At 45.1% G+C, this 25,529-nt stretch overlaps 1 protein-coding gene across 2 annotated transcripts in view; it reads right to left on the bottom strand.

Annotated features, from left to right (window-relative positions):
- Positions 1-25,529, bottom strand: part of LOC142245034 (sodium channel protein type 2 subunit alpha-like) — a 249,642-nt gene that overhangs the window by 142,256 nt on the left and 81,857 nt on the right. For both annotated transcript variants that reach the window (XM_075317280.1, XM_075317278.1), the window contains exons 2-4: positions 19,221-19,530; positions 16,416-16,533; positions 11,026-11,116 (exon numbers count right to left, since the gene is read on the bottom strand). In XM_075317280.1, coding sequence (XP_075173395.1) covers positions 11,026-11,116; positions 16,416-16,533; positions 19,221-19,478 — 467 coding nt within the window. In that variant the 5' untranslated portion in view covers positions 19,479-19,530. The remainder of the gene's footprint in view (positions 1-11,025; positions 11,117-16,415; positions 16,534-19,220; positions 19,531-25,529) is intronic.

Here is a 25,529-nt window from a genome sequence, read left to right as displayed (position 1 = left end):
CAGTTGCTAACGCAGAACGGTTAAGACCAGCTCCTGTCCTACCAGTCCTGCTTTGTGCAGCCCAGTGGCATTAACAGGCCTGCTGCTGCTGATGCACCTGCTGTCCACAGGTGTGGCCCCTACGCACACGGTCAGCGTACTCAATGGCCCCTGTGTTGTTAACAGGGAGTTCCTGGGCTGGGTGGGCATGTGGACCCTGTGACGCTAACAGGGCTCCCAGTGTCCAGATCCGAATGGCGTCTAACTCGGTTCAGGCTACTATTAGTTTCATAGCCACACAGCTCTGTATCCTCCACCAAACCTTCCAGTTGCCAACCTCTCCTTTTCCATCTGGGAGCACGGTGGACATTGACTGCTGATGGGGATATATACCTTTCTCTTTCTTTTCTTAATAATTTTCGGTATATAGCGGTAACATAGTATATACCACCTTATCCAAATCTGCCAGTCCCACTGTAACAGATGGTGTTTCTTCAGCAAATGTTACTGTTGCTTAACCACCAAATCCACGGACAAAAACTTTTTTCCCCTTTCCAACACACCTGTTCCCCTTTCCACCCGCATCTGTCCTTTTTCAACTCATTTTGGTATATGAACAAAAGTGCAACTCTGCAGGGACACCGTACTCAACGCCATCTCAGCACAGCAGCCAGCCCTCGGTCCCTCAGATGTGGACAAGTAAAAGACCATTTCCTCCTATCCATGACAAAGCGTTGAGATTCACTCTGTGCAGCACTGGTGTTTAGTGGGAAAGCAGATCTAAGATTGCGTACCACCTTCTGCAGATACTCCTGTATACGTGCGTCCATTTCTATGGCAGGAATTATTTTGCCAAATTTTATCTTCTACCGGGGATCTAACAGTGTGGCAACCCAGTAGTCAGGATTACTTTGAATTCGTACAATCCGAGGGTCATGTTGTAGGTAGTGCAGCAAGAAGGCGCTCATGTGTCTTGTGCATCCAGGAGGACCAAGTCCTTGGTGTGTTGGTGGCAGAGAGGTGAGAATCGTGCCTCCTTCCTCTGCCCTCTCCCCACAACCTCGCACAACCGAAATGTGAGCAAGCTCTCACTCATCTGCTGAGTCTTCCATGCCCATCGCCAGTTCGTCCTCCATTTCTTCATGGGCTCCTGCACCTTCCTCAACACTTTTTGCTGATACTATGCGCCCTTGTTAATCCCTCTCCCTCACCATGACTGCCGCCTAGGTGCCGCTGACCATCTGGACCTCGTAGATCTTGTTATCCCTTCCGCATATGACTCCTCCTGTACTTCCTCCCTTCCTCTTGTCCCAACACCTGACTCCGAATAATAATTACAGTGTGCTCCATCATGTAGATGACCAGAATTGTCACGCTGAGAATGGCATCGCCAGTGCTAAACATCTTCGTCGACATTTGTAAACTGTGTAGCAGGGTGCATAGGTCCTTGATCTGACACCACTCCAGCAGCGTGATCTGCACCACCTCAGGATCAAGTTATCCCAGGCTATATGTCATAACGTATTGCAGCAGGGTTCGGCGGTGCTGCCACAAACGCTGCAACATGTGCAGATTCCAATTGCTGCGTGTGGGCACATCGCATTTCAGGCGTTTAACCACCAGACCTAAAGACTTCTGTAGCGACGAAAGTTGTTGAGCTGCTGTGTGCGCACGATGGAAGTGAGCACATAGCGAGCGTGCCCGCTGCACAAGGCCATGTAGGCCGGGATGGTGTTTTAAAAATTGCTGGAGAATTAGGTTCAACACGTGAGCCATACAAGGCACGTGTGTCACATTGCCCTGACGATGGCCCGCAGCCAGGTTTGCATCATTGCCGCACACGGCTGTTAAGTCACCAACGGAGTCCGCTCCGTCAATTTGTACTCCGGTCGGCAGGTGACAACGTGTTCCTTTCATGCATAGTGCTGATGATGGGAGAGGAGTCAATGCCAGCGACGCAGGTGGATGCAGGTTATGCTCACCCACTGGGCTGCATTACCTTGACAGATGCAGAATCTCTGGCTGAATGTAGCTGGTGGGTATCTCACAGATGAAGTACCATCATTCAGCTACAACCAATGGGAAGACACCACACCCTTTTTTATGCCCATCCTGTCTGCAGACCACTGCCAGACATAGCTATGAACCTCTGGTTACTTTTACCCCCAGTTCAGTTTTATGATTTTGTGTGCTTGTTACCTGACTACTTTTCCTGCTTGCTGTTTATGTACCTTGTTGGCCGATCCGCATTTCACCTCTGCTTGTTTTCTGATTAAGTCCTGTCCGTCCCATTCTGTTCCTGTTCCTCAATTAATGTTTTGACCCTGCCTGACTACTATTCTCTGGAACTGCAGCCTTCCACAGGTATTGATCAACTTGGGCCCTGTGTAATTCCTAATCCCTGTATAGGGGTTAAAGGGTTTCAGGGTTCTAGGAGTCCTGCTTGGTGAGTGGCTTCCCTCTAGCCTATCATTTACAGCCCATCTGAGTGTGTGGATCAAGGAAGGCATTACACCGTGCTCTCTGCAGAAGGCCATGTGGGCCAGGATAGTGCTTTAAAAATTGCTGGACAACCAGGTTCAACACGTGAGCCACACAAGGCACGTGTGTCACATTGTCACAGCGAAGGGCCGCACCCATGTTTGCATCATTGTCGCACCCGGCCTTCCCTGGCTGCTGGTTGAGTGGAGACAACCATTGATGAAACTCGGTCTCCAGAGCTAACCGTCCACAACTTCTCAGCGGTGTGACTCACATTTCCCATACATTTCAAAGTAAACCTTTGACCGCCTGATGGCATTGAGCTCTGCTGCCAGCATAGTAAGGAGGTGTGTGGTATTCCTTGTGCCCAGTTACAAGGAAGGGTGGCCTGACCACACAGGGTTTGGGCCAAGGTGGAGGACCCACACGAGGTTGAAGAGGCAGAAGCAGTGTATTAACTTCTACATACAGAAGAAGGATTGACACAACTCGTGGGGACGGCAAGACTTGTACAGCAGACCCTTCTCCATCTCTCCCCACAGTAACCCATTGCCCAGTCAGCGACATGTAACGCCCCTGTCCATGCTTACTGGGCCAATTATCTGTGGTGAAATGCACCCTGTCACATAGAGTTTCTCAGGGAATCAGTGATGTTTAGTTCGACATGCTGGTGTAGCGCGTGCACGCCTTTGTTGGTGAACAAGTGGCGCCTGGGCATCGGCTTTTGGGGCACTGCGATGGGCATAAGGTCTCGAAAATCCTCGGTTAAAAAGGTTGGAAAGGCAGCATTTTGGTAGCCAACAGTTTGCAGATGCTGAAAGTCAACCTCCAAGCCATGTCATGCCCTTCTAAAAGCATGTAAAACACAGCGAGGGGACTCCAACCACAGTCTCCCTCGTTTCCACTAACTGGGCCACACACACCCCACTTGACTGGCATCAGTTGACCCCCCTTTTGAAAAAGAAAAAGATGCTTTGCATGAAGCACTCTTAAAAATACACGTGCCTTTCCCGTCCCCTGGCTGACCCAGGGGAAGAAAAGTCCTCTGAGAGCCATGACTTGTTCATCTTGGTTCTTTTAGAAACACAGCGAGGGGACTCCAACCACAGTCTCCCTCGTTTCCACTAACTGGGCCACACACACCCCACTTGACTGGCATCAGTTGACCCCCATTTTGAAAAAGAAAAAGATGCTTTGCATGAAGCACTCTCAAAAATACGCGTGTCTTTCCCGTCCCCTGGCTGACCCAGGGGAAGAAAAGTCCTCTGAGAGCCATGACTTGTTCATCTTGGTTCTTTTAGAAACACAGCGAGGGGACTCCAACCACAGTCTCCCTCGTTTCCACTAATTGGGCCACACACACCCCACTTGACTGGCATCAGTTGACCCAATTTTCAAGATGAAAAAGATGCTTTGCATGAAGCACTCTCAAAAATACGCGTGCCTTTCCCGTCCCCTGGCTGACCCAGGGGAAGAAAAGTCCTCTGAGAGCCATGACTTGTTCATCTTGGTTCTTTTAGAAACACAGCGAGGGGACTCCAACCACAGTCTCCCTCGTTTCCACTAACTGGGCCACACACACCCCACTTGACTGGCATCAGTTGACCCCCCTTTTGAAAAAGAAAAAGATGCTTTGCATGAAGCACTCTCAAAAATACGCGTGTCTTTCCCGTCCCCTGGCTGACCCAGGGGAAGAAAAGTCCCCTGAGAGCCATGACTTGTTCATCTTGGTTCTTTTAAAAACACAGCGAGGGGACTCCAACCACAGTCTCCCTCGTTGCCACTAATTGGGCCACACACACCCCACTTGACTGGCATCAGTTGACCCAATTTTCAAGATGAAAAAGATGCTTTGCATGAAGCACTCTCAAAAATACGCGTGCCTTTCCCGTCCCCTGGCTGACCCAGGGGAAGAAAAGTCCTCTGAGAGCCATGACTTGTTCATCTTGGTTCTTTTAGAAACACAGCGAGGGGACTCCAACCACAGTCTCCCTCGTTGCCACTAATTGGGCCACACACACCCCACTTGACTGGCATCAGTTGACCCCCCTTTTGAAAAAGAAAAAGATGCTTTGCATGAAGCACTCTCAAAAATACGCGTGCCTTTCCCGTCCCCTGGCTGACCCAGGGGAAGAAAAGTCCTCTGAGAGCCATGACTTGTTCATCTTGGTTCTTTTAGAAACACAGCGAGGGGACTCCAACCATAGTCTCCCTCATTGCCACTAATTGGGCCAAACACACCCCACTTGACTGGCATCAGTTGACCCCCCTTTTGAAAAAGAAAAAGATGCTTTGCATGAAGCACTCTCAAAAATACGCGTGCCTTTCCCGTCCCCTGGCTGACCCAGGGGAAGAAAAGTCCTCTGAGAGACATGACTTGTTCATCTTGGTTCTTTTAGAAACACAGCGAGGGGACTCCAACCACAGTCTCCATCGTTGCCACTAATTGTGCCACACACACCCCACTTGACTGGCATCAGTTGACCCAATTTTCAAGATGAAAAAGATGCTTTGCATGAAGCACTCTCAAAAATACGCGTGCCTTTCACCTCCCCTGGCTGACCCAGGGGAAGAAAAGTCCTCTGAGAGACATGTCCACATTGTCAGTGGACAGACACGTGTGCTTATCTGCCAGCAGACCCCCAGCAGCACTGAAGACAGGTTCCGAGAGAACGCTGGCTGCAGGACACGACAAGATCCCCAAGGCGTACGTGTCGAGCTCAGGCAATTTATCCAGATTGGAAGCCTAAAATGAGCAGGGCTCAAGTTGCACAGTAATGGCATCGATGTTTCCTTGCATATACTCATATATCTGTGTCTCCTCCTCTTTTTCCTTGTCCAGCTCTTTTGTTTTCGCATGAGTATATGTCCTTGTCACTTTCCCAAGTGTTTGTGTTGTGAGTTGTTTATCACCTTTTGGACACCTTTGAGGGTGTTTTCTAGGTGTTTTTATGTGTTTGTGATTGCCTGCCATTGTTTCCTATGCAGTTCGAGTTCGGTTCGTCGAACGTTCGACAAACCGAACTCGAACGGGAGCTCCGTTCGGCGAACCGACCTCGAGCCGAACCGCGACCGGTTCGCTCATCTCTAGTTGTGTATTACAAAAATTTACATTTTCAACCCATCTAGTTAGCAAAATTCAGCTGCAGCTTTTATGCATAACTACACAAAAAGGCAAATTGTATCAACAAAAGGCATTTTAAACATTAGTGACCCAGTTCTGCTTTGTTCGTGTTTGTGAAAAATGGAACCCAGAGGACCCCGTTACAAATCAGTGGAGTCTGTCGGGAGCAATTAGTGTCCATCGTGGAACTTTACATTCTAGTTCCTGCTCTTATGAACTTAAGGGTGCTTTACATGCTGCGATATCGGTAACGATATATCGTCGGGGTCATGTCGGTAGTGACGCACATCCGGCGTCGTTAGCGACATCGCAGCGTGTGACACCAATGAGCGACAATCAACGATCAGAAAAATGTGAAAAATCGTTGCTTGTTGACACGTCGCTCCTTTCCTTAATATCGCTGCTGCGACAGGTATGATGTTGTTTGTCGTCCCTGTGGCAGCACACATCACTATATGTGACACCACAGGCGCGACGAACATCTCCTTACCTGCGTCCACCGGCAATAAGGAAGGAAGGAGGGGGGTGGGAGGTTACGTCCCGCTCATCTCCGCCCTTCCGCTTGTATTTGACAGCTGCTGTGTGATGTCGCTGTGACGCCGCACGACCCGCCCTCTTAGAAAGGAGGCGGATCGCCGGCCAGAGCGACGTCGCAGGGCAGGTAAGCCCGTGTGACGGGGTTAAGCGAGGTTGTGCGGCACGGGCAGCGATTTGCCCGTGTCGCACAACCGACGGGGGCGGGTACGCTCGCTAGCAATATCAGTACCGATATCGCAGCGCTTAAAGTACCCTTTACCCTCAAGGCCTATTTACACAGAGCGACATCGCTAGCAATGTCGCTGCCGATCGCACCCACCCCTGTCGTTTGTGTATCACAGGCAAATCACTGCCTGTGGCGCACAATATCGTTAGTCCCCGTCACACGTACTTACCTGGCTAGCGACGTCGCTGTGGCCGGCAAACTGCCTCTTTTCTAAGGGGGCGGTTCATGCGGCGTCACATCAACGTCACATGGCAGGTGGCCAATAGTAGTGGAGGGGCGGAGAGCAGCCGAAGGAAAGCCACGGCCACCTCGTTGCCGGAGGACGCAGGTACGGTGTTGTTCGTTGTTCCTGGGGTGTCACACGTAGCGATATGTGCTGCCTCAGGAATGACAAACAACCTGCGTCCTGCACGAGCAACAATATTATGAAAATGAACGACGTGTCAACAATCAACGATGTGGTGAGTATTTTTGCTCGTTAGTGGTCGTTTGTACGTTTCACACGCAATGACGTTGCTAACGAGGCCGGATGTGCGTCACAAATTCCATGACCCCAACGACATCTCGTTAGCGATGTTGTTGCGTGTAAATGGGCCTTTAGCCTTACAAGAATCCTAATCCTACTGTTTATTGTATACAGCTCCTATACCAATTTGTGTATTATCTGTCACAAGTGCGTCACGAGTGACAGACAGTCATGTGGTTTCTGGCAATAGAAGGTCTCAGTGTTTGGCTGCGCAGAATGCTCCCTGACTTTCCATTATTCCTGCTATCAGTATTCATTGGTATAGGTAGCTTTCCTGTTGGATTAATCTCTCCCTCTTTTGGACACAGCAGGAGCTCGCCTCCCACCTAGCTGCTAATCATTAGCATTATCTTGGTGCTTAAATACCCCTTCCTTCCTTGGACTGGTGCTGGTGATATTTTTAGTTCATTCAAGTCTTGGTTGCAAGCAGGTGGCTTGTGCTCCTCTGTGGTATTGTTGCTGAAAACTTTTCTGAATTTCTACCTGTGTCATCTGTAGATAAGTAGTTCATGCTTTTCCCTCTGTGTCCTTCTTGTGTCGTCTATAGTGTTTAGTGGGGTTAACAAAGAGCTCAACCTATCTGTTCCCTATTTAGGGTCCAGCACTAGGGATACCTAGGGACAGGTATCCGGCTTGGTGCATAGGTTTAGGGTGGTGAGGGACCCCAAGGACCAGCAGTAGGCTTGGTCAGGAGTCACCATCTTCTCTTTCCCTGGACAAAGGGTTACTGTTCCCTTCCCTTTCGCAGTTCGTTTGGTACTTCCCCATGCCTAGTGTGACATTATCTCAGACAACAAACTGTATGTAGACAGATCCTGCAGTTATGTGTACTCTTCATCTGCTTCTCTTCAGTACTAAAACATTTAGAGGCCAATTCATCAAGATTGGCATTTCCAACATCAGTCTTGATAGAAAGTCAGATTGTGTAAGAGATACATGCCTTCGAATTTGATACATCTTTTTGGCAGCCTGTGCTTTAAATATAAAATCTGGAGTTGTTTTCTTATATAATCAATGCCACTTCTGAGCATAAATTATACTGCTTCTATCATCAATGGCGTAACTAGAGTCCAATGGGCTCCAATGCAAAATTTAGACCTGGGCCCCCACCTGCATGTTAGTCAGATAGAGGGGCCCTTGTAGGGTTCTAGATCTTATAAAGGCATACATGTTCACCCCATGTGTAATAGTGTCCTCTATTCTGGCCCCTTCATGTAATAATGTCCCCATCCTTTAATAATGTCCTCCTTCCTGGGCTCCTTCTTGGTATAGCATCCTGCACCCTGAGTCACTTTCAGTAAGAATATCCCCATCCTGAAATTATGTATCCCCTTTCTGGTATCATGGCTTCCATCCAGAGCCCCTTCTTGTAATAATGTCCCCATCCTTTAATAATGTCTTCCTTCCTGGGCCCCTTCTTGGTATAGCATCCCCCACCCTGAGTTGCTACATAAATAATATTTCCATCATGAAATAATGTATCCCCTTTCTGGTATCATGTCTTTCATGTAGAGCCCCTTCTTGTAATAATGTCCCCATCCTTTAATAATGTCCTCCTTCCTGGGCTCCTTCTTGGTATAGCATCCCTCACCCTGAGTCACTTCAGTAATAATATCCCCATCATGAAATAATGTATTCCCTTTCTGGTATCATGTCCTTCATCCAGAGCCCCTTCTTGTAATCATGTTCCCCATTCTGCCACTCTTCTCCAACTCATTAGAAAAAAAATAAACAATTCTTTTTACCTTCCCTCACTCTCACGACGTGTGGCATCCTCTTCCATAGCCGATGCAGAGGCCGTCACTGACTTTGCTATGTCCGGTACTGGCAAAGCATGACGTCATTGCCGGCCTCTGATTGGCTGGTATCGTCTATTGCAGTGCAGGAAGCTGGCGGGACTCTGCTCCACAATACATTTCAGCTGAGTATGTGTCTACAGATGCACAAGCAGATGAAATAGGCACTGGTGTCGGAAGACCCTCCCCTTACCGAACCGGCCTGGATGCGGTCGTACAGACTGCAACCGAAATTGTTGCGCTCCTGTCTATCGGGACATGACTGGCAGGATAAAAATGCCAAATCAATTTATTAAATGTAACAAAGTGAAGACACAAAGAGCGCAATAGCGTCTTATCCAGGGTACAATAGATGGAAGGATATGGGGTAGTGCTCACCTGGAGTAGTTGTGTAAGACACAACTACTATTTTGGCTTAAGAATGGAAGTAGAAAAGGAATGGGTTAATCCTATGCTACCGAGGAGTAATGAGCAGACGGAATACGTCTCCTGTCTATTATTTCTCGGCAGCGCAGGATTAACCCAGTCCTTAACTACTTCACAGGTCCGAAATTTTTCCCACAAAAATCTGCCTAATCTATAAGACATAAATTTGTCATAAAACCCATAACAAATCATAAACATAAATATACGAAAAGAATGCATACAGACAGAAGGGCCCCTATGCAATAGCGGTATATGGGTCCTCTGCAAGTCCAATAATGTGTCAGTGACAGAAGCTTCTTTGGAGGCAGCTATCAGATTCTTCCTTTAATGTGCGCGAGATCATGTGTAGGGGTTTTCTAGATATAATGTTTTATTTTAAAAACTTGGCTTCATTATTGATGAACACGCACTGAAATGCTTGAGTGCTCGATACTCGAATCAATCAGGTCGGACACTTGGACGTGCTCAAGTATCGAGTATAATGGAAGTCAATGGGAAAGTCAAGCATTTCTCCAGAAGATCCTAACATGAGGGCTGCATAAACAGCGCTCAAATGAACTGGGAACAGCATTGGGAAGCTGCCAGGATGCATCTCTGAGACCCAGGTTCCTACTGGAAACTAAATAAATAAATAATTATAAAAAAATGACATGGGGTCCCCCCTATTTTTGACAAGTCAAGGTAAAGCATCTAATGTGATGCACCAATTCTGGAGAGGCTGGGGGCTGATATTTTTAGGCTGAGAAGGGCCAAATAAACATGAGCCTTCCCAGCCTGATAATACCAGGCCACTGCTGTCTGCTTTACCTTGGCTGGTTATCAAAAATAGGGGGAACCCCATGCCATTTTTTAATTAATTATTTATTTATTAGGATATACAAAGCCAAAAACACCTTTTAGTGCCATATGAAAAGCACTAAAAGGTGCAAGTGAGCAATATACAATGTACTGCAATAGTGACTAGGCCCTGCCTATATGCCTGCTCTAATCTAACCTCTCCCACCTAGATGAACTCTCCCTGTACTGCTTCCAGAGGACAGTGTGATGAGCATTGCGGTCCTGGGTTTCATAGAAGACCCGATGACGTGATGCGACTGGCCAGTCACAGTAATACCAGTAGAAAAAATGGCTGCTGCATTACCTTGAATGGCTGGCAATCCCCGCATGCAGGGTGGGGACTCGAGCATGGTGCTCGAGCACCCGCGATACTTGATTGAGTAACGAACGTCCAGAGCACCCGATGCTTGACTGAGCATCAAGCAGTCGCGAGCACACTCGCTCATCACCAGTCTTCATGCAATTCTAAATTACCAAATGTTGTGTAAATTCTATTCCTCATCCCATAAACCCGTAAGTTCGCTTCTGTTCCGGCCTCCAATCATCTGATGCAGAAGAAAAATGAGCTAGCAGGGCCACGTACCAGAGATCAAAAAATATCATCAGCAATTAGCAATTTTGATACAATAGAGACTCCTATAGAAATTTATTTTATTTTTGGAAAACCCCTTTAAAAGGTGAGCACGCCTCATCCACAGTGGGGGCCATGATATTTAAAAGGTATTTCCATATTTGAAAAAAAAAAAAATAAACTGTACTTTTCTCACTCTCCTTGGGTTTAATGCTATTTCAGTCACTGCCGGCATCTGTGATTGTCTGCAGCGCTGATTTTATATTGATATCACTGCTGCCAATCAGTGAGCTCGGCAGCTGGTGCCGTCAATGAGGGTGGAAACGCTAAGCTTACTTATTGGCTGCAGCGAAGAGCAGCAGCCAATAAAGCACCGAGAGCAGCAGCGGAGACTCAGTGCTGGACCTGGGGAGGGTAGGTCAAGCCCAGTTTTTTAAAAAAAAAACGAACTGAAGGTTCAAATCAATCAATTTGCAAATATTTAATTAACAGCTACGTCTCTTATTTTTAGAAAATACTTACTCTACAATCTTGGCCCACTCCGGGGGGTTACTCAGGGTCATGAACACACAGTTGGTGAGTATAGTGCACATGATGAACATGTTAAATAATGTAATTCGAGTCAAGGAAAGTAAACATTAATATATTGTATTATTGTCAAAAGCAACATAAATATGGAAAATCAATAGTTCCAACACTGCGGTTATAATGCAATGACATTTCTTGATTACGGCACAAAAGATTGCTATCCTAGAGAGTTAAATATAAGCTTTCTTTAAAGGGTTTTTTTTTTTTCCATTTCCAGAAAATGTACTGGTAAAACAAAACTGCCTATTGAAAAAAAAATGGAACAGCTTTTGTGGCAGACATTAAACCAAATAGTGACTCACAAAACATTGAATAGAAATGCGATAGAGCAATGTGCATGAAAGAAAGGAAATGAAATTTATGGAACACCAACAGATTAAATTGTATGATGGCCACAATGTGAGTTCTGTCATTTACGGAAAAGGGAAAAAAAATATTCTACTGTATTTTACATGTGCATTTACATGAGTAATGTGCTGAATGTACTGCAAGCGGCCCATTGACAGAAACAACACGAAGGAATAAAATTAGAACTCCTCAGCTCATGGATTTCTGTGGGCCGAACCTCCTACCATAGGGGCATGTGATCTCTGGACCAGAGGTGGTGCCCAAAAGACACTATGCTTTGTCCTGGGTACTAAGATACAGGGCTAAGTTATAACCAAACCCATTGCCATGGATGGCGGAAAGCCTGCAATCTATCCATCCATCCATCCATCTCTCCTATCTATCTATCTACCTATCCATCCATCCATCCATCCATCTCTCCTATCTATCTATCTACCTATCCATCCATCTATCCATCTTTCCTATCTATCTGTCTGTCTGTCTGTCTATCCATCCATCCATCTCTCCTATCTATCTCAGCATCCATCCATCTCTACATCATTCCATTTATCCATCAATCCGTCCATCTCTCAATCCATCCATCTGTCCATCAATCTCTCCATCAAGCTCTCCATCCATCCATCCATCCTAACAATCTCTCCATCCATCCATCCATCCATCCTAACAATCTCTCCATCCATCCATCCATCCATCCATCCTACCTATCTCGCCATCCATCCATCCATCCTACCTATCTCGCCATCCATCCATCCATCCATTTATCCATCCATCCATCCATACATCCATCCATCTCTACATCCATCTATCCATCTCTCCTATCTCTCCATCCATCTATCCATCCATCCAGCCATCCATCCAACCAACCATCCATCTATCCATCCATCCATCTCTCCTACCTATCTCGCCATCCATCCATCCATCCATCCATCCATCCATCCATCCATCCATCCATCCATTTATCCATCCATCCATCTATCCATCCATCCATCTCTACATCCATCTATCCATCTCTCCTATCTCTTCATCCATCCAGCCATCCATCCAACCATCCATCTATCATCTCTCCTATCCATTCATCCATCCATCCTTCCATTCATCCATCCATCTCTCCTATCTATCTATCTATCTATATATCCATCTCTCCATCCATCCATCCCATTTATGTCCTATCTCTATCTATCTATCTATCTATCCATCCATCCATCCATCCATCCATCCATCCATCCATCCATCTTTCTATCCATCCATCCATCCATCTCCCCATCCATCCACCCATCCATCTCTCCATTCATCCATCCATCCATCCATCATACCCCATGAACTTTTCTACATTTTTTTCATTACACTCACAAACCTAAATGTACTTTATTGGGATTTTATGCGATATATACCAGAAAGTAACAGGTATTTCAGAAGTGTAAAAGAAATACATGGTTTTCTAAATATTTTAAAAATCTGAAACTTGTGACATGCATTTGTATTCAGCCCCCTGTATTCTGATACCCCTAAATAAAATCTGAGTTACTCATTGGCTCCAGAGCCACCTAATTAGTACATTGAGTCCACCTGTGTATAATGTATTGTCAGTATAACTACAGCTGTTCTGTGAAGGCCTCAGAGGTGTGTTTGAGAATATTAGTGACTAAACAGCATCATGGAAACCAAGGAAAACATCAGACAGGTCAGGGATAAAGTTGTGGAGAAGAGTAAAGCAGGGAGCATGGTTAGGTTATTAAAAATATAGCCCAAGCTCTGAATATCTTATGAAGCACTGTTCAATCCATCATCCAGAAATGGAAGAGTATGGCACAACTGCAAACCTACCAAGACATGGCTGTCACCTAAACTGACATCCCAAGAAGGAGAAATAAAAACTGACTGCACTTCCTAACAGACAAATCTGAACATGTGCTTACTGAACATGAAATTAAATATCCTTTGTTATGCTAAGGCCTGCAAACATTGAATATAAGCATCTGGACATGCATTACTTCTAAGGAAATAAATGTAAAAATTGATACACTTAGGGCATAAAAAAGGCCAGTTTTGTGTGAGACCACCAACCAGCTTCAAGGCGTATCACTTTTTGCTGGATCCCAACCTAAATACCTCTTTCTGGGCTGAAAAACCCTACAATTTTATGGGCGGGCAGGAACCTGCTAATAGTAAAACAAAAATTGGCATAAACTGGTAGGAAAGAACCTTCTTTCATTAGTCTGTTAGGAAGTGCTGTCAGTTTTTTCAATTTAAATTACAGGATCATGGCTTCTGACTGAGCACTCCTTCCCACCAGCTTAAACTGATTTTTAATCTCCTGCCCACCCATAAAATTGCAATTTTTTTCAGCCTAGGTAGAGGCATTTAGGTACTGACCCAGCAAAAAGAGATACGCCTTAATGCTGGCTGCTGGGCTCACATAAAACTGGAGTTTTTATCACCTAAGTGTCTCAAATTTTACATTTATTTCCTTAGCAGTAAAGCATGTCCTAATTCCTGTATTCAATATTTGCATGCCTTATTGTTTCAGAATGCAGCTGTTTGTTAGATTAACCCAAGAAGGAGGCCACTGATAATTAGAAAAGAAGCCAAGAGGCCCATGGTCACTCTGGAGGATCTGCAGAGATCCATAGCTCAGGATGGAGAATCTGTCCACAGGACAACTATTAGCCGTATTCTCCACAAATCTGGCCTTTATTGTAGAGTGGAAGGAATAGAGACATGTTTAAGCAAGCCATATGAAGTCCCGTTTGCAGTTTGCTCTGGTCAGATGAGACCAAAGTTGAACTTTTTGGGCAACATGTAAAACGCTATGTGAGGCAGAAAACTATCACTGCACATCACTCTGAAAACACCATCCCCACTGTCACACATGGTGGTGGTAGCATCATGCTGTGGAGAGATTTTTCTTCAGCGGAAGCTGGGCAGCGTTGATGGGAAGATGTATGGAGCTAAATACAGGGCAATTCTGGACGAAAACCTGTTAGAGCATGCAAAAGACTTGAGACTAGGGCGTAGGTTCACCTTCCAGCAGGACAACAAACCTAAACATCCTGCCAGAGCTACAATGCATGGTTTATATCAAAGCATGTTGTGTGTATGGACCAGTCACAGTCCAGACCTAAATCCCATAGAAAATCTGTGGCAACACCTGAAAATCTCTCATCACAGATGCCTCCATTCAACCTCACTGTTCTAGAGCGAGTGTGCAAGAAAGATTGGGCAAAAATGTCACCTCTTGATGTGCAAAGCTAGTAGAGACATCCCTGAAAGACTTGCAGCAGTATTTGCAGCAAAAGGTCGTCCTGCAAAGTACTGGCTCAGGGAAGCTGAATACAAATCCATGTCACAATTTTTAAATTTATATTTTTAAAATACTTAGAAAGCCAATTATCATTTCCTTTACAGTTCAAAAATACTTGCTAATTAGTATTGGCATATCCCATAAAATCCCAATAAAAATACATTTAAATTTGTGGGTGTAATTTGAAAAAAATACAGAAAACTTCATAGGGTATGAATACTTTTTAAAGGCACTGTATTTATCCATTGCTGCATAACTCAGCTACCCAAAAAATTGGCTATACTGGTGGCATCAATCATGACTTTCAGCTGCATCTTGTGCCATATGGTAGGCCCCAGCTAATTAAGGTTTAGTAGCGCGATTGATTACAACCCTTGGTTGCTTTGCTAGTAGTCAACCAAATTTGTAAAAAAACATCAGAATAGAATAGTACATGTCACATAATCAAGTAATATAAGCATTTAGATCGTAAAGGGAACAGCTCATCAGGATTTACTCCTAGACGTATTAATAGTGCTTTATCAGCCTCTTAATAGCCTCTTTAGTGATGCTTGTATTAGCCCTAAATGTTAAATGTATGTGCTTAAAAACTAAGTTTAATTGTATCTGCTCTCCTGTGTCACAGCCGGGTATAGAAGCTATACCAGCCGTATAGTACAATACAAAGGGAAGGAGAAAGGAATGCCCTATCACTAGGGAAAGGGGGAAATGGTGACCCCTGTCAACAACCTGAAGCTTACCGTCACTGCTCTCACTGACCCTACACAGGTTCCGCACCCATTGCAGAGCAGGAATACCACACCCTAGGCAAACTCTGATCTGGGCCCTAAGTAAGGATGGCGGGTATGAGTGCTTCTCAACACCACTAACGCTAAGGGAGACAAAAGTAAACAATACAGGGGAAATACAAATGCTACCACCTAATCCCAGGTAGATAGCAAAAGTCAGCACTTATCTTAGGAGCAGCTACCATAAAAGTCTTTGGAGCAACAAGAGGAGACGACCGCTGCAGACCACAGCCAGGAACAACTATAAACCGCACCCTAACCACCCCAGGGTGAGGTTTATAAAGGAAATCAGAGGCTGGCAACAGAGAGGAAAACTGACAGTTTCCCGGGATCATAGAGTCCACTGCTGCAGAAACAGAGAACTGTCGGATAACAACAAGTACTGTCAAACGCTGGGATTTTCTAACACTTGCTGCCACTGGATTGTCAGCCAGCGGTGACACATCCGTAACACCCTGGCTGTGGTCAGTGGACTAGTCCGGAACTGCTATCAATCAATGCCACAGTGTGGGTGAGCACGCCTGCAGTAATGTAACTGACATGCCAACCTGTGCAGGGACAGCAGGGAGGAGGGGAAAAAGCTTACTCCCGCCTATTCCTCTCTGCTCTCCACCACAGGCGGGATGTTATATACACTGTTGTAGGTGTGTACATCTCCTTTCAGTGGCATTGATTGACAGCAGTGCCAGTGACCACAAACAGGGAGAACAGAGACAATTAAACTTTATTTTTAAAAACTTAACTTTAACGTTTAGAGCTAACACAAGCATCGTTAAAGTGGGTACTGGCGCACTGACAAATTCTTACTTATACCTTCTAGGGGTAAATGTTGATTACAGGTTCCCTTTAATGCAAATAAATAACTAGTTATCCGAAAAAAGGATATGAGTGCACCAAAATCTTTATAGCTGCTTTACGGATAGGGTTGAACGGTGTCAGAATGTACAAGGCAGATGTGGCACTGAAGCGGGAGATTGCCTTCCCTTTATTCAATACAATAAAAGTCTAAAACAGAAAAAAATAAATTCATTTTGCAATTTTTTGGCACAGTTACTAGGACATCATAAAACTTTCTAGATCACATTTTAATGTCTGACTGCTGCTTCCTTGTCTTCTTGATTGATGTTACATTTCCTACAAGAAACATCATCCATCACTAGGTCAAAATGTAGCTCACTATAACTACCCATCATTATTTAGATACCTATCACTTGACCCTTCTTGATTGGAATTAGAACATAAAAGAAATGCATTGTAACATCTATAAAGACATATCACCATGTAGGTGTTCTAAAAAGTAAAGTTTTTTCTTGTGGAGATAGCAAAGTTGGCGTCTGGAGACTTATAAGCCTTGCAATGCTCCTCTGGTATTTTAAATATGCAATTTGCCTCTTCAAAGACGACGAAATCGTAGACTCTAAAGGCCCTGTCACACACAGAGACAAATCTTTGGCAGATCTGTGGTTGAAGTGAAATCATGGACTATTGTTCCATATGTACACAGCCACAAACCTGGCACTGATTGTCCACAATTTCACTGCAACCACAGATCTGCCGCAGATTTATCTCTGTGTGTGACAGGGCCTTAATACTTCCTGCTGGAAGTAGCAATCCTTTATCGAGCTGTAACACATGACATGACAATAAGCCAAATCAGAAACTCCATTTGCAGACACGTGTTTCAGGATGTAGGCCTCTCATCAGCACAAAGAAGGAGAACTAATATGACTGAGTGAGAGGCCTCTGATAGTGGCATAAGAATTAATGTTTCCTCTTGTGGAAAGTGCTAAGTTGGCGTAAGGAGACTTAGGCGGGCTTTGCACACTACGACATCGCAGGTGCGATGTCGGTGGGGTCAAATTGAAAGTGACGCACATCCGGCATCGCAGGCGACATCATAGTGTGTAAAGCCCAGATGATACGATTAACGAGCGCAAAAGCGTCGTAATCGTATCATCGGTATAGTGTCGGCGTAATCCATAATTACGCTGACGCGACGGTCCGATGTTGTTCCTCGTTCCTGCGGCAGCACACATCGCTGTGTGTGAAGCCGCAGGAGCGAGGAACATCTCCTACCGGCGTCATCGCGGCTTCCGTAGGATATGCGGAAGGAAGGAGGTGGGCGGGATGTTTATGTCCCGCTCATCTCCGCCCCTCCGCTCCTATTGGCCGCCTGCCGTGTGACGTCGCAGTGACGCCGTACGACCCGCCCCCTTAATAAGGAGGCGGGTCACCGGCCAGAGCCACGTCCCAGGACAGGTGAGTCCATGTGAAGCTGCCGTAGCGATAATGTTCGCTACGGCAGCTATCACAATGATATCGCAGCTGCGACGGGGGCGGGGACTATCGTGCTCGGCATCGCAGCATCGCCTTGCGATGTCGCAGCGTGCAAAGTACCCCTTACAGGCCATATAATGCTCCCCTGAGAACTGATGTTTCATTATGGTCTTGACATCTTCTTAAGAGGCCATTTTATAGACACAATTGTGCCTGTCTGCTCATGAAAATGTAAAGTTGTTGTTTTTTTTCGATAGGGCATCATTAAGTTGATGGCTCTTCTTTGAGACAAGCAATTATTAAAGCAGTTCTCTCCCAGAGCAGAAAGATGAATAGTTTTCCTTCAATCTGGGGGAGATTTGCATACTTTTTTTCCCCACAGATTCCTTCACAGATTCCATACACAGCTAGTCTCCTTAAAGGAGTTATCCAGGACTTATATATTAATGGTCTATCCTTTAACTCAAAACAAGGATCACCAAGCTATGACTTGCCCACTTTGGACACATTATAGGAACAGAGCAATGACTGGAGAAGGACACTATGGTCAGAAGACTAGAAGGAGCAAGGCAAAGAGGAAGACCAGCAATCCGATGGCTTGGTATAATTTAGATACTAGCGGAGAAGACCTTGGTGGACCTATCTAGGCAAAGAAGACCACGGTGGACTTATTTAGGCAGAGAAGACCCTGATAGATCTATCTAGGCAGAGATGTCCCTGGTGGACCTATCTAGGTGGAGGTGTACCTGGTGGACCTATCTAGGCAGAGAAGACCATGGTGGACTTATTTCGGCACAGAAGACCCTGGTAGATCTATCTAGGTGGAGATGTCCCTGGTGGACCTATTTAGGCTTGCACGAGATTGATCTTCCTACAGAGCATTCATCCATCAACTCACCATGGCTGGAGACCGAGCTGAAGGTGTGAGACCGCAATGATCTGATATTTATGATGTATCCTAAAAAACAGTCATCAATATTTAAGTCCTGGACAAACCCTTTAAGGAGAGCCAGTCCACAGACAAAGTTACAAAACTTTTTTACTCCAAAACTTGCAACTTCCGTGGGTGCGCAGCCATCCGAGACTACAAATACAACAATATTGTATCAAGATTTCTATTCAAATCCTGGGAAAAAAAAAAATTAAAAATAAAAAGACAAATGTTTATTAAGGGCATGAGATTACTTTACTAGACTGATGTGGAAATAATGGGGAATTTTTCCCATGACTTCCCTGTTGCGTTTTCTGATTACTATGTCTCATAAAGGAAGCAATTTCCATAAAAGCAAACCAATTACCTCCATCCATCAACAGCAATTTCTATTCTCCTGCCATTTGACGTGCTATAAACTTACAATATTTTAGTGCACATATCTCTACACACCATATGACCCCCTCAGTGGCGTCACACCTACCTTCTGGTTAGCATAGTATGGGTCCATATCCTCCAGGGGTTCTGATACCACTCTAGGTGGGATGTCGCCATAGATAAATGGCAATTTTTTACCAGCTTCCAAGTCATTATTTGGTTTTGATACCCATTCATCAATGTCTTGCTTTCCATTTTTTGCCTTTTTTTCGCCTGCAATACGTTGCTCAATGGCTTTAAGAGACTCCCTGGTAAAGTATCGGAAGCTGTCAGGTCCAGGTGGTACAAGCCTTGGCTGTGCCATCTTTTCATCCTGCTCACCTTATCTACCATTTAGCTTGATGCATAGCAAAAATCTAAGAAAAAACAGAGACATTGAGCTGTTAGCGTCCTATGGTCAGAGACGGTCTTCAGGATAGCCCAATTCAGATGCACTTTAGCACTGTATTGCTTCCAAAAATCCTAATTTTCCAAACTGACAGCATCATAAATGTACATGTCATGAGGTATGAAGGCGGATTTAGTCTGCATAATTATTGTGAAAAAACATTCTGTCAAGCAGTGACTACCAGGGTTCCACCAGGAATAAGGGAACCCCCAGTGAGTGCCACAACAAACAGGGTATATAGGAAACACGATACAAGAGTGAGCCTTGGCGTTAGGGAGAAGGGAGCGGAGTCAGCTCCTGCACTCACCTGAGGCTGATCCCTGCATTCCCTAACATCCCTATACAGGTTCTTTCAACTCGTCGACGATCGCATGCCTAGGCCCTTGCTTGCCCTGAACTCACCCTGGCTAGTGAGAAGGCCAGCAAGAGCACTAGTTCCACCGCTGCAAAAATCCAACACAAGGGTAGGAAGAAAGATAAGGAAATAGACACAAAAATAAAAACACTCCAAGGAACTATAATGCCGCTAACACCACAGCTGCAAATGTCATGAAACCTCAGGGTTCTTTCAAAGTGGACAGCAAAAATGTGAGAATCTATTACTTACATCAGATGTTAAGACTTGTGACTCTTTATAGCAAAGGGGAATGATCACAAAGAGCTGCACCTGAGATTAAGGCTCCAAAGGACAGCCAGGTAGGAAAGACTCCTTAACCCCTACAGCACCAAAGGAAAGCAAATATATTTAAGCACAAGCTGCAGACCTGCGCACAATAAGGCACTGTAATTCCAGTCTCATTAGAGATCCCTTCAAACCGAGGCACACGCATGATAGGAACGCCTCATTTCCTGATAATCAAGAATTGTAAACAGGCTGCTGATTGCCTGATGAACAAATAAAACGCTTGTTCTTCGATGAAGTAATCTTTTTGCATTCTCAATAGATCATTGTTCTCAGCAGCACATGATCCTCTGCAAACAGGACATTGGCTACCGAGAACAATATATAACAATGGTGAACAAGAATATTGGTGCCTGAGATATTTAACTTGCATTTAGGTAAGTTTTTGCTGCTGATTCTAAATTTGCTCTTCATTTTCTTCCATCAGCTCTAGGTAATGCGATGTGATATACCCTATGTATATGTATATGACCGATCAAACACTAGGGCTGATGTCTACTAAACATTATTATTATTTTTGCCTTCTTGGTTATTTAAATACATTCATACATGTAGATTTCTTTAATTTTAAAGAATTTACATCACAGAATAAGAATTAAACATGCATAAAGAGTTGTCATGGGTACATTGTGCATTCATTGTTCTATGCTGAGTCTTCAAAGTGGGAGAGAAGAATGAGTTAATGCCGCGCATTCGCCAGAAAAGATGTAAAATTGTTGATAAATTAATAATTCTTTCATTCCATAGGTCTACGCGTTTCGAGGTATGGAACCTCTTCCTCAGGACCAAAATATCAACAATGATATACAATACATTGTATTGTTGATATTTTGGTCCTGAGGAAGAGGTTCCATACCTCGAAACGCGTAGACCTATGGAATGAAAGAATTATTACTTTATCAACAATTTTACATCTTTTCTGGTGAATGCACGGTGTTAACCTCTTCTCCTCTCCTGCTTTGAAGACTCGTCCATATAGGGCTGCGGCAGCCGTCATTATCTGTATGCTATTTGTGGTGGTTGTGACCCTCACAACCACATTAGGTGAGTGTATATTATTGCCCTTTTATTTAACTGGTAAGACCCTATCAGCTCTTCTGTTTTCTAGTTTATCACTACAATATTGTTCCATGCTAATCATAAGCTTGGGGTTTGACTGTTGAAACAGGATGCAACTTCTAACCTCAACCGGCAAAATATATAGCCGATTGGGGGTCTTTTATGGTTATGGATTGACTTAAGGGTCCGTTACACGCTACGATATATCTAACGATATGTCGTCGGGGTCACGTCGTTAGTGACGCACATCCGGCATCGTTTGACATATTGTAGCGTGTGACAGCTACGAGCCACTGTGAACGAGCAAAAATACTCACCTTATCGTTGCTCGTTGACACGTCAATCATTTTCAAAAAATCGATCGTCCTTCTGCGCGCCGGTTATTCATTGTTCCCGAGGCAGTACACATCGCTCCGTGTGAATGATGAACTGCAGCTTACCTGCGGCCGCCGGCAATGCGGAAGGAAGGAGGTGGGCGGGATGTTACGTCCCGCTCATCTCCGCACCTCCGCTTCTATTGGCCGGCCGCTGTGTGACGTCACTGTGACACCGAACGTCCCTCCCCCTTCAGGAAGTGGATGTTCGCCGCCCACAGCGACGTCATTCGGGAGGTAAGTACGTGTGACGGGGGTTACTGACTTTGTGCAACACAGGCAGCAAATTGCCCGTGCCGCATAAACGATGGGGGCGAGTGCAATCGCAAATGCGATCGCACGAGATATCGAAGTGTGTAAAGCAGCCTTAACTCTAATATACTCTATAACATTGAGGTAGTCACATCACATTATTTCTGCATTGATTTATAAAGAGCATTCCCTCAGATGCATTATTAGGGTAATTATTTTTTCATTTTTGGTTAAGAACAGTTTCTCAAAAATGTAAGGACTTATGCACCATGGAGCAGCTAAAAGAGAATCTAGAGCTTTGTATCCAGAAATATGCACAGCCGTTTCATCAAGTAGGGGGTCTGGGTGAAACCAAAGAGTCTAGTAGTAATTGTACCTTGAACAGAGGCAGACAAAATATTGGTGTAACAGAGACCCACCCAGTCCCTGCACTGCGATACACACTGCAGGCTAAACAGTGACTGGCAGCTGACGTCTATACAATACTGTTTTGTTTTTTTTTTTTAAATTATACGTTAGACTACTTTCACACTTGCGTTGGACGGCTTCCGTTGCTATCCGCAGCCTTGAGGAATTATGGTAACCGTTGCAGGAAACCGTTTTATTCCTCATAGACTTCTATTAGCTACGGATAGCAACGGATGGTCTTGCGTTGCATCCGCTGCACAACGCAGCGTCGTTATTTTGACGCTGCGTCAGGCGGAAGGAACGCTGCATGTAGTGTTTTTTGTGTCGTTAAAATAGCGCACCTTGATGGATTCCGTTGGAATCCGCCATGGTGTCTAATGATTGTCTATGGTGGCGGATTCCACCGCTATGCGCTAAGCGGCGGAATCCGCTGACGGATTCCGTCACGTTCTACTGCGCATGCTCAGCATGTCCAGCAGAACAATCAAAATCATTTAAAATCACTCCTGGTCTCTCTCCCCCCTCTCCCCTCCTCTCTCATACTCACCGATCACGGGCGCGATGCTGCATAGTTGTCACAAAGCTCCGGCGGCTTTTCCTCTTTTGCAAAAGCCGGCCGCTCATTATTCCATCTAGTATTCACTGCTTCCCCCGCCCACTGGCGCCTAAGATTGGTTGCAGTCAGACCCGCCCCCACGCTGAGTGACAGCTGTCTCACTGCAACCAATCACAGCACCATACATACCAGAATGGGGGACATATATACCAGTATGGGAAATAGATATACCACGATGGGGACATATATACCAGGATGGGGATATATATGTACACCAGGATGGAGACCATATATACCAAGATAGGCTTAGGATGAGGACATATATATCAGGATGGGATACATATACAGTATATCAGGATGTGGATCATGTATACCAAGAAGAGGAACATATATATCAGGATGGGGACCATATACACCATATATACCAGGATGAGTAACATATATATCAGGATGGGGACCATATGCACCATGTCTACCAGGATGGGGACCATGTATACCAAGATGAGCTCAGGATGAGGACATATATATATCAGAATGTGATACATAAACAGTATATCAGGATGTGGATCATGTATGCCAGGATGAGGAACATATATATCAGGATGGGGACCATATACAGGATATATACCAGGATGAGGAACATATTTATCAGGATGGGGACCATATACACCATGTCTACCAGGATGGGGACCACGTATACCAGGATGGGGATATATATACCAGGATGGAGGACCTATATATCAGGATGGGGACCATATACAGCATATATACCAGGATGAGGAACATATTTATCAGGATGGGGACCATATACACCATGTCTACCAGGATGGGGACCACGTATACCAGGATGGGGATATATATACCAGGATGGAGGACATATATATCAGGATGGCAGACATATATACAAGGATGAGGGACATTTCTACATAATGAAGGTGGAGAGGGGCAATTTATATAGCTTTATAGGATTTAGAATGCTACAGGGGCACATACAGTTTATCTGTCAGGTTTGTCCAGTGCTTGGGGATTAGGGATTTACACATTTCTTGTGATTTTCCTAAAACGAATACTCAGTCGCTGAAATTAATTATTCTAATTTCTAGAAAATAATTCAAGCGCAGATTGTATTTCTCGGTGCGAGCTGCAGACGGAGCTGGGCTGGAGCCACTGATGTTTATCATGTGGACTTGCTTAAGACAGAAGAGCGGCACCATCTTAATTAGTGTTTCGGCTGGAGAAGAGCAGGACACACCCTGACTGCACTCCCAGCAGCAGGATTATGTGGCGGCCTTATTACACCCGGCAGAAGTGATATTTTCCCATTAGTTTTCTAAGGAAGCGGAAGAGATGAATGCATCCTGTAGCTTTCTGCATCTCATGTGGTCTTTCTCACACAATGGCTGTAATTCTGCACTCAAGGGAGTAAGGATACTTACTAATTGATATATTAATGCAATTTCTTAGAACTATTAACCTGATTTCAATTTACAACACTTATGAAGATGGACTTGATCCAGAAAGTGCATCTATCCAAGCTGTAGAAGAGAATTCACTACTGGTATAGCAGAGCTGACTTTGTAATTGGTGTGATGTACGTATTATGGTATCAAAACACAAAATCAGTGATATTCCACATTACTGAGGATGCTTCTAGGTAGGATTCACATTTTGGACTCCATACTGAATTGACTGCTAATTTGTAAATACACGTTCACACTTCTCACCGTTATAGGTGCACCAATTATGTCACTGTGATTGGATTCTAAATTGCGCCACCTCCCCCCCCCCACATAACCCAAGTGACTACCATATGACAAAATCTGCAATTAAATGGATCCCATATGTATATCTATAAGCTGTGCTTTACTCACCCTCCCCAGGTCCAATGTGCAGTCTCTGCTGCTGTTTTTCAACATCTGTTACTGTCTCCAGTGCTGATGTCAAATCAAAGGTGCTGCAGCCAATCATTGAGATAAGTGGCTCTGGCCCAATTTCACCACACAAATCAGCCCCTGAGCTCACTGATTGGCTGCAGTGCTGTCAAAGTGATGTCAGCACTGTGGACGATAACACAGACCTAGTGGTGCAGAATCAGTGCTTGTCTCATGGAAGGGGAACAAAGCTTTTTTTTTTTATATATATATAGATATAAGAGTAACTCGGTTTAAGAGCGCACTCCCGGAACCAATTATGCTCGTAATCCAAGGCTCCACTGTAACTGTAAAGTGGGGGTTACATTTTCCTCTCAAAACATAAGGGTACTTTACATGCTGCGATATCGGTACCGATATATCGGAATGAGCGAGCGTACCCGCCCCCCGTCGGTTGTGCGACACGGGCAAATCGCTGCCCGTGGCGCACAACATCGCTAACACCCGTCACAGGGACTTACCATCCCTGCGACGTCGCTCTGGTCGGCAATCCGCCTCCTTTCTAAGGGGTCGGTTCGTGCAGCGTCTCAGCGACGTCACACGGCAGCCGTCCAATAGCAGAGGAGGGGCGGAGATGAGCGGCCGGAACATGCCGCCCACCTCCTTCCTTCCTCATTGCCGGTGGATACAGGTAAGGAGATGTTCGCCGTTCCTGCGGTGTCACACATAGCGATGTGTGCTGCCGCAGGAACGACGAACATCGTA

This window comes from Anomaloglossus baeobatrachus, chromosome 7 (assembly GCF_048569485.1).
Source record: "Anomaloglossus baeobatrachus isolate aAnoBae1 chromosome 7, aAnoBae1.hap1, whole genome shotgun sequence".
In the NCBI taxonomy this organism is placed as follows: Eukaryota; Metazoa; Chordata; class Amphibia; order Anura; family Aromobatidae; genus Anomaloglossus; species Anomaloglossus baeobatrachus.
The sequence above is the reverse complement of the archived record's forward strand: the minus strand, read 5'-3'. Positions and strand labels throughout refer to the sequence as shown.